This window comes from Ipomoea triloba, chromosome 8 (assembly GCF_003576645.1).
Source record: "Ipomoea triloba cultivar NCNSP0323 chromosome 8, ASM357664v1".
Taxonomy (NCBI): Eukaryota; Viridiplantae; Streptophyta; class Magnoliopsida; order Solanales; family Convolvulaceae; genus Ipomoea; species Ipomoea triloba.
Window position 1 is genome coordinate 5,632,902 of NC_044923.1, and position 15,397 is coordinate 5,648,298.

Consider the following 15,397-nt stretch of genomic DNA (forward strand, 5'->3'; position numbering starts at 1 on the left):
CATATGAATCCTTCCCTATAAATCATTGCATTGTATTTATTATTGTCGGCATTATTCTTTATGCAGTCATATATATATATATATATATATATATATATATATATATATATATATATATATATATATATATATGTATATTTCGAAGCTAGCTCAATAAAGGGTATATATGTAGAGGTGACGAAATGAAAATATACATGGTTATTCTGTAAAAAGTAAGGACTGACTTCAACCATTAATTAGAGTTTATCAATAGTTGAGAGTGTTAGTAAAAATTATACAAGATTAATTTTATAATTATTTAAAAGAGCGGTGTTTATTTTATAATTATTACAAACTTAAAAGTTTAGTAATGATAAGATCGTAGCCTTTGATTTCTCAAGATGAATTGTGTAGATGTGTTCACACTTTTTTATTAAGGGAGATGTATTCACATGAACCCACCCTTATACATGTGTGTTGGGGGAGGGGAGGGGGGGGGGGGGTTTGTTTTTGGGGAAAACAAGGATTGAAGGAGAAAGATGGTCAGCAACGTAACAGAACCTAGTTAGCATCATTGTGATGATAATTACTTCTTGGTTTTCCAGGTAACACTTGCTATTATCCTAGGAAATTAAATCCAAAAGAAGAAGAGAAGAGGCTTTTTTGGTTTTTGATAAGAAAGGAATCAGAGGATTGCTCAACCTGCACTTTTATAATTATTTGAAGGTTATAAGGATATAACTATTGGCTCATACTTGTGTGAGACCGTCTCACGGATCCTTATTCGTGAGACGGGTCGAGTCGGGTCAAGGCACCATACAAATGTCACACTTATATGTGCAAATATTATACTTATATGCTCAAATATAACACTAATCAAGAATAATTTTTTGTTACTTTATTAGAGAAAAAGTAATACATTTTTCATAATAAGTAATATTGACAAGTGCCCCTCACTTATAAGGACAAATATAATACTTTTGTTGAAAAATGTAATACTTTTAAATCGAAATTTAAAAGTATTGTATTTTCCCTTAAAAGTATTACATTTACCCTTATAAGTAACAAAAATTGTATTCCTGATTAGTATTACATCTGAGCATATAAGTATAACATTTGTGCATATAAGTGTTACATTTGCATCTTGACCCGACTCGACCCGACCCGTCGTATGGTGAGACGGTCTAACACAAGTTTTTGCCATAACTATTAAATAAGTCCTCAAATTTGTTTTGAAGAGTAATTGATAGGGTAGTGGGTTCGTTGAGAGCCCAGTACGATTGGGCTGAATGGGCAAAGACAGTTAAGAGCAGAAGCAATTGAATATCGATAAGGGATGCACATATGACATATCATTTGTTACACTAAAAATGGGCAAATTATGCTATGGACCGGGTCCATGTCCACAATTTTATATGTTAATATATAAAATTACCTTACTCAATATTCATAATTTTTGAACTCTATATTCACAATTTTGTTATACGGATTCAAAAATTATATTATACGGTTGAATATAAAGTTATGAAATTGTGAATATATATAGAGTTCTAAAATTGTGAACATGAACTCGAGTCCACCTTGCAAGGTGAACTCGGATCCATGGCATAACAACGGCTAAAAATGAACCAATATTGGGACGACTTCAATTAAATTGGTTAGATGGTTGACTTGCTAACCATAATGTTACAAGTTTGACTCTAAACTAGAGTGGCCTATTGGTCTTCTTAATTTGAGTCTGTTAGTTATGAGCTAATTTACCTTGAGATTCTTTACCAATTACTTTAATTAGGATCACGTTTACCCACTTTTATGGTTCGTGATCATGATCCAGGTTGCAATGTGGTATATGACATAAAGTATTACTTGAATTCTCAAATTCTATCCCTCACACCAAATTTTGATGTAGACATTTTTTTTTTTTTTGAAAATAGATGTAGACATTTTTTTAAGGGCTGTCTGATGAAAATAACTTTATATTGCGTGCTTACCCCATCAGGGCCTAACATGCCAATTCAGAGCTTTACTGTTGGGCCTCGTAGATTTCGTTTGCTGGGTCAGGCTAAGACATCTCTCTCAACTTTATACTGTACTTTTGTTGTGAATCACAAAGTAAATAGAGAATATCCCGGAATCAACCAGGAGTACGTTAACCACAACCCCTCTTGTTTTTTAAGGTTGTTTGGTCAGCAACACAACAACATTGAACTTGTAATCATCATAATAATTATCCATTAATCCTATTGTTTTTTTGGTATTCTCTTTTCACATATATTTCAGGTGCCAAACCAGCAAAAATGACATACAAACAACAAAACTGAACTAGAAATATATGGTCTGTGATTATTATTATTATTATCAGTCTTTGCAGGTGGATTGAGAAGATAAGAAGAAGCAATTAATGGCATGAAAATTCCTTCCAATTCTTGAAATGGAGACCTCTATGACGACAAGTACTAACAGTATCAGTGACCGTTATGCAACTGTCAAACAAGGTTCTTGGTTCAACCAATTCCGCAGTGGCTCCAATCCTTGGATGGCTAGATATGTTTACAGTTTCATGTTTCTGCTGGCGACTTTGCTGGCGTGGATTGTTCGTGATTATGGCTCTAAAACTCTGAGCCATTTCAAGAGTAATTCATGTCCATTTCATCGCCTTCATTCTTGGATTGTTGTGTTGAGTGGCAATTGATTGTTTGAATGGATGGTGCAGGGACTAATGACTGCTCTGACAGGGCATATTGCTTTGGTAGAATGGGAGTTCTCAGAGTGAGCATGGGCTGTTTTGTATCCTTATTGTGTTCTGTTTCGATTGAAAGTTTTAACTGATGATACTGAGACGTTGAGACTGCGTGCTTATTTATTTATATATATTATGCTCCAAAGCTGATCCTTGACATACCACGTGGCCGGCCTGCACTCGTCCCACAGTGGGGCAGGCTAGGGCTACGAAAATTATGGACCGTAAAATTGCTGGTCTAACGGGTTTGGCCAATGTAGGCCCCGTAACCTGCTCGAGTTGGTCCACGGGTCAGATCCTTTATATTCTTGCATTTTAACCTGTGGGCCGGCTTGTGTGGAGTAAGTTAGGGTTACTTGAACTCTAGCCCCACGTGCTTTCTGGGCTGGTCCCTAAAAGCCTACCAAAAATTAAGCTTGGAGTGGAGTGAGCTAACCCGCTTTGACAATACTAGTGAGATTGCACGTTTATTGTTTATATATATTATGCATTATGAAAGTATGTACTAATCCTTGACATACCATGTTTAGATGTTCTACTTCTTGATGTTTGTGTCCACATTAGGCACTACAAAGTTGATGGATAGAAGAGAAACATGGCACTCAAGATGGTGGTTTGCCAAGATTCCTATGATGATAGCACTAACTCTCCTCCCCTTTTTCCTTCCATCTGACCTTATTGAGGTCTATGGTTAGCACATTTACCTCTCTCTACCTTGAACCTGCAGATCAGATTTCATCTCAAACTGTAAATTTTCTTACTGTCGTACTTGTGCTTTTAACAGGACATCTTTCACACTTTGGAGCTGGGTATGTTTGTGCATTCAATCTAAGCTAAACCTTAAGATTGAAAGAAAATGTGCATTGTTGTGTCTGAATATGTGTTTTGCAGGGTGTTTTTACTAGTCCAGCTTGTTAGTATAATCAGTTTCATCACTTGGCTAAACGATTTTTGCCACTCCGACGAGTATGCAGATACATGGTGACAACCTTTTTTTTTTAGTACTACTGACTCTGTTACAACCTTAATTTGTTACAACCTCAGTTCAATGTTTCCTAGGTAGCTACATAGTTTGAGTTCCTGTGAGTGTTTGATTGATGGGGAAAATGGTGCTATTCGTTGCTGCAGGCGTGTACACGCGATGATCCTTGCAGCAACCGCGTACATTGTGTCCATTCTCGGGATCATCTTGATATACATTATAGAAGGTGTTGGCGCCCTAAACGTTTTTTTCATCTTGACGACGGCTGTGCTCATCCACCTCATGACCATTGTTTCTATCCGGCCTGAAGTAAGTTGAAACAGAACGCGTCCTTCAATTGTCCCGAGGTTTGTTGGTTGGTTGGTTGGTTGTGTGTTTGAGTTCATATGTGTGTGTGTGTGTGTGTGGTGGGAACAGGTGAATGCAGGGTTTCTGACTTCAAGTCTCATGGGACTTTATGTTGTGTTCCTCTGCTGGTCTGCCATCAGAAGGCAAGATTCAATCTTTCTTTCTTTTTTTTTTTAGTGTTGAGGTAACTGCAACCATTATCTGAGGATTTGCACTAGGTAAATCTCACATTGTGTCCTTAGTCGAGACTATGAGGAGGTAAACCAGTTTTGGTTGTCTATAGTTGACAGGCTCAAATCAAGAAGAGAAATAGATTGTTTTTGTTTGGGGTCGAACTTATAACCTTGCAGTTACTATTTCTTCGTTTATCCCAGTACTAATGTTATGTCTGGTTTTTTCCTGAGGAACAAGGAACAACTTCCCTAATGGTTGCATTTCTGTCTTCTTCACAGTGAAGAGGCATCTGTTGATTCAGAAGTAAAAATTATCACCATCATAGTAATTCTTCTAACTCAAAAACTTGTCTTTTACACAATTTTTTTTAGTACTACTGATTCTGTTACAATGCAGTGTCGGTTCATAATTGTCTTTTTACGAATTTTAAATACCCGATTTAAAATGCGGGAAAGTTATTACTATATTTGGTGAGGGGTTTGTTGGGAATTAGTAGTGAATGGTGATTTGTTTGTGTAATGTTGGCAGAGCTTTGTTGTGGCAGTAATGGCAATTGTGATTGCAACGTTTTCAACCGGCATTGATTCGAAAAGCTTTCAGGTATCTGCTTCGATCCATTTCCCAATTACACATTATTGGATTTAATTAATTCATGCCCCAATTAAAAAGTCCTGATTAATTAAAGGATAAAGGAATGTGAAGTAAATATTGTATTTGAAAAAAACAAAATGTCTTAATATTGTATTAATCATTCAACAAGGACAAATGACTTACTTTTATACTGGACCCTTCCTCGTAAATGTTCTTTGCCGTTCACAGGCGCCACCTGCTCGGGGCAGGTGGTTACGACTCCAGTTTGATCGCGCTTTATACTTGCTCGGTTGGTTGACCTTGTGAGGTCAAGTATACCCCTTGAGCCGACCTCGTAATCGGCCTTGGCCAACGGGGCTGACCCAATCCCATTAGCTCAGGTCAGATCATATTAGGCCAACCTTGTGGTCAGCCTAGTCTAGGTTAGACCGGTTTGTTCTAAATTCATTATTAATATATTTATCAATAGATGATTGATAATTTTATGTATATCCTTAAAAACGGTGCAGTTAAGGAATGAACAAGAAGAAGACGATGATGTTCCGTACGGATATGGATTCTTCCATTTTGTTTTTGCCACTGGAGCCATGTATTTTGCAATGCTGTTAGTTGGATGGAATGCCAAGAATCCCACCACAAAGTAAATCCCCTCTTCAAATTCATTCAACATTATACATATAATTAGGCATGATCACAACACAAAACTACAAACACAACTAACGTACCAAACCATTCTGGTTAAGGTTTGAATTTACAACATTTTCATGTGTGATCGCAGGCTTACAATTGGTATTGGGTGGGCCAGCACTTGGGTTAGGATAGTCAACGAGTGGGTCGCAGCTGGCGTTTACCGTAAGTGCCTTGAGAATTTAGGTTTTTTTTTTTTTTTTTTTTACAGCTAGTCAATGTTTTATAGTAAGAATCAAAGCCCAAGACAGCATTCTTAATGAGTTAAGGTTTTGGCACTTTTGCAGTATGGAGGATTGTAGCTCCAATCATTTGGAAAGGTGCTCGAGCCAATGAATCACAAGTGTGAAATGTGAATAGCTATGAAGATTCAAGACTGTTAATTACCATATATGTATATAACTGTTTATACATATAGAGTTATATCTATATGCAGTGGCGGAGCCACAGTGGAAGCAACTTCCCTCCCTTCCCCTACCCCACCACATCCCCTTGTATATATATACATATATAGCATTAACGTATATATAAAATTCATAATTATGTATAAAATATTATTTTGAGTAGATTGATTGGTTGAAACTTTAAACATGATGTTAATTACTTTATGTCACAAGTTCAAATCTCACTAGCAGCAGCCTATATGCCAAATAGTAGGCTAGGAATTGATCCTTTGACGAAATTAAAATTTTAAATAATAATATCAATAATAACATGAAATAAGATTATAAAATTTTCAATAATGAAATAGAACTGCAAAAAATGAAACCGTTCTAACACAAGAATGTGCCATAAGACTATGACAAGCATATGACATGCATAAATCTTATTTCATGAGAATAGTAAGTATATACCAATTTATTTCTCCATATTCATTTGCACCCATGGTCATGAAAATTTTCGAGGTTTTATGAGTGTTCAATATTCTTGTTAGAAGAAAAGGAAGTAAATCGTATTCATTATCATTTTAAAAGTTAACCATAAAATGTTATCTGTAACTATTAATGTGATTATTGTACCATTCATTCACAACTTATATAAATCACATTAATGACAAATCAAAATCCATATTCCTTCCTATTCATTTGCATCTACTCCTATAGTCCTGAAATGTAATGAAAGTCCAGAAATGAAATAGAATGAAAGTTAATTAACACTATTTGCTTTAAATCTTCTAAAATATTTCATGATTCTTAAATTTTCTAAGAACTTTTGTTGTTTTCATAAAATCTTTACTACTCATAAGATCTTCTTAAAATTTAGATAAATTTGAACCAACAATTTACAAAATAAATTTTCATAGCTCTCTCTTTGTGATTCTATTAACTGCTATACTTTTTTTTTCTCCCAAATAAATGCCTTTTAGGTAGCATTATCCAAATAAAAATTACATTACTTATTAAAGAATTATTGAGTTGAAAAAAGAAAATAGAATAACAGCTTACAAGTTACTACAGACAACGGTATAGGATACTAGGATGTACATAGCCGTTAAGAAATTAGTGATTCAAAGTTATTTGATTATGGAATCAAAATCTGCCATAATAGGCAGATTAAATGCATGGTGTTTGGTTGGAGGGAGGAATTAGGAGTGAAAAGAATTACATCTTTTTTGAGTTCTTTTTCGATTGCTAAAACTTGAGAACCTAGTGACACAAAAATCATTGATTCGAGGTTCTCGCAGAATGCTTCAACTCGAAACTAGAAGAGAAAACAACTGTAGTGGGCCCTGTCAATAGTTTAATTTGAACTTTCATTATTTTGTTTCCAGATGTAATCTAATTATAATTGAGTAAAATTACAATATAAATATAATAGAGTAAATGAGAAACACAAAGATAATAATAGAGAGACAAGAACATTGGAAAGAGAGATTTTTTTAACATATTTAACTATAATACTATAATGATAGAAAGAGATTTATATTTATAAATGTAAGAAACATAATGCAAAAAGACCTATAGAATATAAAAATAGAAGTTTAGAAGATTTAGAAAATCTCTATAATTAAGGTAATTGAGTCTAAATTCATATAGAATTCAAGTTATTGTATTCTATGACAAAAGTAAAAATGTAATAATTTTTTTTGTCTAGATATAATGCATAAAAAATTCAACAAAATTAAGAAAAATATACATTAAAATGGACTCCAAAGTCTCATAGCCCCATCAAAACTAAATACATATGTTCACCTTACATTCCTGTAATCTCCATATTCCGTGAACTAAACGCATACTTATTATAATTCTAACTCGTTATAATTTTACATACTCCAATACATAATTTTCTGAATTTGGAAATATATTATTGTACCTTATCTTGTTTCAACTTCAATTTTGTCTTTATCAAATTTATTTAGTTTACATGTGCATAAAAACAACCATTTTGGATTAAATTTAAAAAAAAATGATTTTTGGATTTTTTATTTTGAAAAAATTGCCTTCAGAAATTGTCATATTACTAAGTTTCTAAACAATAATTCCTAAAAATTTCATGTGTGATTTTAAATTGGAGTTTCAATTAAAAGTATATATGTTTATAACACCAAAAATAAAATCCAAACAAAATTTTGAGAAAAATCCCTCCCTCAATAAGTTGCAATTTTTTTTTAACATAAAAACATAGAGAATGAAACTATATATCAATCTAAGTACGGTGGAGCAAACAAAATTCGGAAAAAAAAAAAAACAAAAACAAAAACAAAAAAACAAAAACAAAAACAAAAACAAAACACAAGTCTCAAGTCCAAAGAATAATCTGTAACTTTTAACGGTCGTTATGATTTGCATTATACAGTAGACTGCTGACATACAAATTTATTTTTAATATACTAAAAGTTTATTTTTAATATACTGAATGTTTATTTTTAGTATACTATTTAAAATGAACATTTATTAACGACTCACCTTGTAATGTGGATCATGATCTATAGTATAATTGGTCCAACTTTTATATGTTGCTTGAAATTGACAAAATAATTATTAAAAATATGAATGAAGGCCGGCAGAGATGATTTTAACTACAAATTAACAAATTGACAAATTAATATTAACTACGAAGTTTTTTTATTTTTTTGAATTTTTGAGAGGTTGTAGAGTATAAAATGATACTGTCAACCCTAAATCACGAAAGAGACGGTCCTTACCAAAAGTTTCATTTGAAATTTGAATATTTTTAAATATACTGATTAAAACCATAAATACCATATATATCATATCATAGCTTTAATTAATTACAATATCTTTGCTATGATAATATAAAAAACGCCGCCGTTTGCCACCTTTTCTGGTTTGATCAACCATTCAACCCTGCCGACAAACCATCACATCACATGTTAAGCATGACATAAACCATCAAGTTTGGTTTATGTTCCCATCAGAATATTTTAAAAAAAAAAAATTATATTTAGGTTTCATTAATTTCATGAAGGGTTTCAATGGCACTTGGACTAAAAAGTGAAAGTCAAATGTTTGAATCTTATCTGAAATAATTTTAACTTTTGAATAAAGTATTTTTTTTTTTAATTCTACTAACTCTATTACAATGCAGTATCTGTTCACAACTACTTTCTCGACTTGTTGAAACACAAGAGTTAGTATTGCCTCCATTGAGGCTTGAACCCACCACCTCCCGTATAAAGAGAAGGGTTTGATGTCACTGAACCACAAGGCCCTTGGCTTGAATAAAGTATTTTAGTCTCTATGTATTAAAGATAGTTTGTTCGTCTCTATGTTGTTATTATTTGTTTTAGTGTGATATGATTAGTTAATGTTTAACAAATTTTAAAATTATAATGAAATACAATGTAATATTTGTGAGAGCTAATTTTATAAATGGTTCAGTGACTATTAATAATGTTTTTCAATTTTTATTTTTAACTTTCAGTTTTGTTCTAAATTTAGTCCATCATTAAAAAATTTATTTCTGAAGCGCAAATAATGAGGGCAAAAGTATCGATTGCACCTTTGTTTTCTTATGCATGATGTATCTCGAGAGGATGTCATTCTCTTTTCAAACACTTTAATTTTGTGTCTATTCAATTTATTAGTAGATCATCAGTAAATGTGTTTGCTCATAAGTTAACTCAAGTTGCGGATTTGATCCTAGAGTTTGGAACTCTTTTTGTCCATTTTGTATTCAGCTTTGCTTTTGATTGATTAATATATGCTTTCGTTGTTTTGTTCAAAAAAACTTGTATAACATTTAGACCATATAAGTATTGGCCAGTACTCAAAAAAAAAAAAGTATTGGCCAAATAATTGAATTAATTAAGGTAACAATTAATGCCCTTGTTGCTCATAGGGAATTGTCTGCTCTATACTACCACTACACCTACATACAACTGGTTGCCAACTAAACAATAGGGAGAATGTCGATCATTTTATTTTTAACATCCATAAATGATAAATACAAGTGTATTATTGTTATTATTATTATTATTATTATTATTATTATTATTATTATTATTATGAAAATGTTATTTATATATACATATGTCATTCACAAACTTGCTACATCAGTAAGTGACTATAAGTGGTAATGTAGATCTAGAATCACTTCATATATAGAATATAAAAAAAAAATTATTGTCAAAAAATATTCTTAGTTTTTTTAATATGGTTAATTGGTTGAGATATCATTAACATTTAACATCAATATGTTTATTTTGTAATTGCTACAAAGTAATTATTACAATACGTTTGGTTTACAAAATGAACTTTTAAAAAATATAACTTATATTCTATCTCATAGCCTCATAGGGAATAGAATATGTAAAGATAAAATAGAAATTCAATTGCATTATTTAGTTTGCAAAAGAAATAGACTTTAGAATTGCATTTCACATAGTGTTTAGTTCATATAGAACGAAAATATGGGGATGTGAATAGAATTACAAAAGAGATGGAATATAATAAAAATATTATTCTATTATATCAGGGTAACACTTGTGTAAGACCGTCTCACGGGTCTCAATCCGTGAGATGGGTCAGATCTTTCGTTAATGTGTAAAAGAATTACATAATAAAATTATAATAAAATATTTAATTTTTTAAAGAATAAAAAATGATTATATAGCCAAATGACAAAAGTACTAATATTTGAAATAATAAATAAATAGACACAAATTATACACACATGCATATATAGTAACTGCATTCAGAAATAACCTAATACCATATTCTAATAATTATCTCGTTTACAAAGAAATAGTTCATTTTTAGTGCAGTTTACTTTTTTCATATAGTTTGTGAACTATTACATTAGAGTGCAATTTACTCAATGCATACTTTCGAGTAGTGGCTGTAGGTTTCTCTCGTCACTATTATATATATATATATATATGAAACAAAAACAAAAAAAAATAGAAATGAAATAGCTATTTTTATAAATCAAACATGGTGTTAAAGAGCATCTCTTCTGTGTGTTCCTCTTTTTTGTAGTCTGTGTTGGGGCAATTGCTTTTAATGCCACCTTCAACTCTTCCAACATTTCCAGAAATCCAGCCCAAATTTTCTGGTTGCTAGCAAACTGCTCATGTGACACGCACGTGACTGATATAATCTAACTATACTAATGCCACCTTTCTTTCAATTCCCTTCTCCTTCCATCATCACATGGACCAACCTGTAGAGACTAGATCCACTCAAAAAAAAAAAAATTAAAAATTTAAAAGAATTTAAAAAAAAAAATTCAATCATCCAATAATGGAGTCCCCCCTTTTTAGCTTATTGTTGTTCAATAATGCAATGGCTTCTGCCACCCCTCTTTTCAGTTTTTAGTGTGCATGAAGACAAAGCATTCAAATTTATTGCCCCTTTTTTGTTATTATTTTATCCAAAATATTCCCCTCTTTGGCTCCCCTTAATTTTAGTGAAAAGCCACTCTAATGTGTTGTCTTGTCATTCTTACATGGTTGGGTTGTACACATCCCATCCATGGACGACTGCGACCATTGAACGTACCACCTTAACTTTGTTTAGGTTTGTTTAATGAAGGGAGGGGTTAGTTGTAGATATAAACAAATCTTGTGTTGTCAATTTTGCTTAGAATTGGTCGGTTCTACTTTATCATATAATTTACTAATGACGAATTTGAGATGTCATAGTTTTATAATCACATGCTTATTTAAATCACTTCAGTCTAATTGAATACTAATTAACTAAGTAATATGTAGTGAACCTAACCATTATTCAATCTAAACATGCTTGGTGAGGTTGGATAATTGTGTTCATAAAAGAGTAGTGGGACAATCCAATCAAATTGGTTGGACAGTTTAATTGGTAACTATAATGTTTCAAGTGTTCAACTCCCTATGAGAGTAACACATGACATTCTTGGTTTGAGTCGATTAGTTATATATGGGCAACATAAATATGTTTACTTTACTGTGATCATTTGCTGGCTAGAGTTACAAGGCGAATTTCATCCAAAGTGCACTTTCAGATAGTAATTGCGATCTTAGAGATAGTTATGTTGATTAAGATCACAAAGTGAGTTTTACTTATAGTACGTACACTTTTGAGTAGCGACTGCGAGCATAGAGATAGTTACGTGTTGGTGTTTTTTTGAAAACGTTATGTGTTGGTGTTTTAGTAGGCTAATTATTATGATAGTATATAAATAGTCTAGCTTTAGCCTTTATATATAGTCATTTGATCATGATCCAGTTTTTATCAATAATAATAATAATATTTTTTTCTTCGAGTGAGGAGAATTTGTACTAGATAAACTCCGCTCCTGCATAATAGCTTGTAAATTACATAGGAAAGGCAAATCACACAAGAAAAACGTGTGCGACGAGCTCAACCAAGAAAATATTGACAAGAATTAAACTTGTAACTTTATGATACTAGAATTGAGCTCCACCCACCCAATCACCCATTTCGGGGTACAATAATATATTCGATTCCTCTTATGAGACAAAAACAGTATGTATTATCATGTTCCTCTTTATTTAAAATAAAATTATTATGAGTTCAAATTCTGCTCTACCTTTAAGTTTTAGTGGCCGGTGATGCTATATAATATTATACAGAAAAAGACATTTATTAATTAAATGCATTGCATGTTATATTACACTTCTGATCCATGTCTATCTATAAATATATACCTAAATAATTAAATTACTACACACACTGAATGACCTGGCTACTCAGCTAGTGGCTCCACTCCACTATTCCACTTCACATCTCCCATAGATATGATGTTTAATCTCTGATCCCCCATTGTTGCATGATTCACAAAAACCCTGTCATCAATTTCATCATACATGCATATATGCACACAAATGGGTGCTTATCATTCTTGATTATATTCCTCACCCACTTTTCCCTCTCCCAATGCCATAAAGTTGGGCCTTTTTCCTTTCCTTCACTCCCCATTGGATCCATCCACTACACTGCATCTTCTTCCTCAAAGTGTGTGTTGTTTATCTTCTTGAATGAATTGAAAACTGCTGCATTGTATTGGTGTTTTTGAATGGGGAAGTTGAGGTTTGGTAGGGTGTTGGATAGTCTGTGTCTTAGTTCTGGGTCTTCAGGGTCTTCTTGTTTCTGTGGCATCAATAGCTTTGGGAGCAGCCAAGATGGTGGTGATGATCAGTTTGAGAAAAGGCCACTCATGTTGGGTGACCACCCAAAAGATGGGGCTGTTAGGTTGAAGGATGTCATTTCTGGACCTCCCACCCTGGCCTTTCAACTCAAGCCTAAGGTATGGGTGTGTCTAGCATAATATATTTTCAATTTGACACTACTTTAGGGCATGGTGTGGGTAAATTCTGTCTTATGGCCCTAATCGACAGCCATCAGTCAAGATTACCCATAGCTGATCAGCTAGTATTGAACTTGTATCATGGTTATTAAGTCAACAAGTTGACTAACTTGTCCTGATCCCAACATTTGGCATAGTTGACTTGTTGGGGTCGAACTTGTAACTTTGTGGTTACCATGTCAACAACATGATCAACTTGCCTCGGGTTGCCCCCAACACCTTAGTAAATCCTAGTTATATATATATATATAGTTGACTTGTTGGGGTCGAACTTGTAACGTTGTGGTTACCTAATCAATAGTCTACCAAATTTGGTTGGGTTACCCCCAACATTTCCTTCAATTACTTTGAACATATAAATGGGTTCTCTTAGTTCTTTGGCTCATCAATTAGTTTCTTGATTTTTCTCCTTTGATATATCTCATGAAAATTTGGGACTTTTAATGATAATGTAGATGGTGGTTCTGAGGGTCTCCATGCATTGCTATGGTTGTGCCAAGAAAGTGGAGAAACACATCTCCAAGATGGAAGGTATGTTAATTGTTAATAAAGACTACTATATAGTATTGTAAGACAACCTAAATAACTTGTTTTGGAATAATTAATGATGTTTTATGTTGTTGCATATGTTATTGCAATAGGAGTGACTTCCTATCAAGTGGACTTGGAAACCAAAATGGTGGTTGTTGTAGGAGACATTGTTCCTTTTGAAGTATTGGAGAGTGTTTCCAAAGTGAAAAATGCAGAGCTTTGGACTATCACTACTCAAGAAAATACGAAAGTCATATGAACCGAAGTCGTGATAGATGCTATCTAGAGTATTAAGAATACGGGTGTTATGGGATATTTTAATATATATGGAAACCAAGAATAGGGCATACCTACATAGATGATTTTTGTGCTATATCTATGGAATTTAGTATTTGTAAATCCCAGTGATTATATCATATCTCTGTTCAAGGGAGCACATTTCTTAGGGTTTTTTTTTTTTTTTTTTTTTTGATATTTTAAAAAATATTTGTTTGTTGTCATTTATAAGGCCCAAGTCAAGGAGACTAAAATGATAATATTGGTAATTTGGTATTCGAAACAGATTTCAGGCCCATTTTATGTTATAAAAATAAACTCAAATCAATTTTAAATATAACTTCATATTTAAACGGCAACGGGCCGGCAGGGCCGTGCTTGTTGTACACTTGGACAAATTATATTATAGATCATTGTCCATCTTATAATGAATCATTAATAAGTATTTATTTTTAGGAAAAATTAAATTTTTGTTCCTAAATTATAGGATACTTGTAGAATTCGCAACTTGAATGTTGGTCGTGTTCACTTTTCGTCCTTAAACTATCATTGGTGTTGCACTTTTCATCCTTTTGTGCTCACTTTTTATCATTGAACTATACTAAAATTGTAAATTTTGTCCTTAATATTTTATTAGTAAAGAGACGAAAAGTGCAACGTCAATAATAAAGGACGAAAAGTGAGTATGACCAACACTTAATATAACTTAAAGATAAAAAAAAAATACAATTTTCTCTTATTTTTAATATACGTAAATTTTATTTTTAAGTAGTATATCAAAAAATATATATATGAATCTTCAACAAATTAAAAATGAGTATTCAAGGTATTAAATATGAACCTTTAACATACTGAAAACGAATCTTATGCAATGTGCAAGGTTTTAGAACGGTGCACGGAGTTTTTTTTTTTTTTTTTGAATACTACTAACTCTATTACAATGCAGTATCTGTTCATAACTACTTTCTCAACCTATTGAAACACAAGAGTTAGTATTGCTTCCACTGAGGCTCGAACCCACCACCTCCCGTATAAAGGAAACGGTGCACGGAGTTGATAGTACCTAAGTACCATGAACTAGTTGGGTATCTCCTCTTTCGGGTAAAAAAGAAAGAATTTTACTACATGAACTTTTAATATTTACTCTTTTATTTTTTTTTGATGTGACAATTAATGGTAAGTTATCTTTATTCTGTGGGTCTAAAAGATGTCAACATCAAAATTTTGAATGAGAGAGTAAAAATATTAGTATTACAAAAATTCCGCCTAAGCACTGCCTGACCACATAGTGTATCACCATAATTGGTGGTCAAGGCGGT

General features: G+C 32.6%; 2 protein-coding genes across 2 annotated transcripts; both read left to right on the plus strand.

Moving 5' to 3' along the window:
- Positions 1-2,422: 2,422 nt before the first annotated feature.
- On the plus strand, positions 2,423-5,850 carry LOC116027635 (probable serine incorporator). Its single transcript, XM_031269339.1, has 12 exons — positions 2,423-2,612; positions 2,693-2,766; positions 3,250-3,409; positions 3,504-3,528; positions 3,611-3,700; positions 3,848-4,010; positions 4,119-4,192; positions 4,502-4,547; positions 4,752-4,823; positions 5,324-5,454; positions 5,593-5,666; positions 5,789-5,850. The coding sequence occupies exons 1-12, from the start codon at positions 2,423-2,425 to the stop codon at positions 5,848-5,850; spliced, it is 1,161 nt and encodes a 386-aa protein (XP_031125199.1).
- A 6,795-nt stretch (positions 5,851-12,645) lies between these two features.
- LOC116027675 (heavy metal-associated isoprenylated plant protein 35-like) lies at positions 12,646-14,252 on the plus strand. The gene is made up of 3 exons (XM_031269388.1): positions 12,646-13,211; positions 13,727-13,802; positions 13,913-14,252. The coding sequence occupies exons 1-3, from the start codon at positions 12,981-12,983 to the stop codon at positions 14,059-14,061; spliced, it is 456 nt and encodes a 151-aa protein (XP_031125248.1). The 5' UTR covers positions 12,646-12,980; the 3' UTR covers positions 14,062-14,252.
- The last annotated feature ends 1,145 nt before the right edge of the window (positions 14,253-15,397 follow it).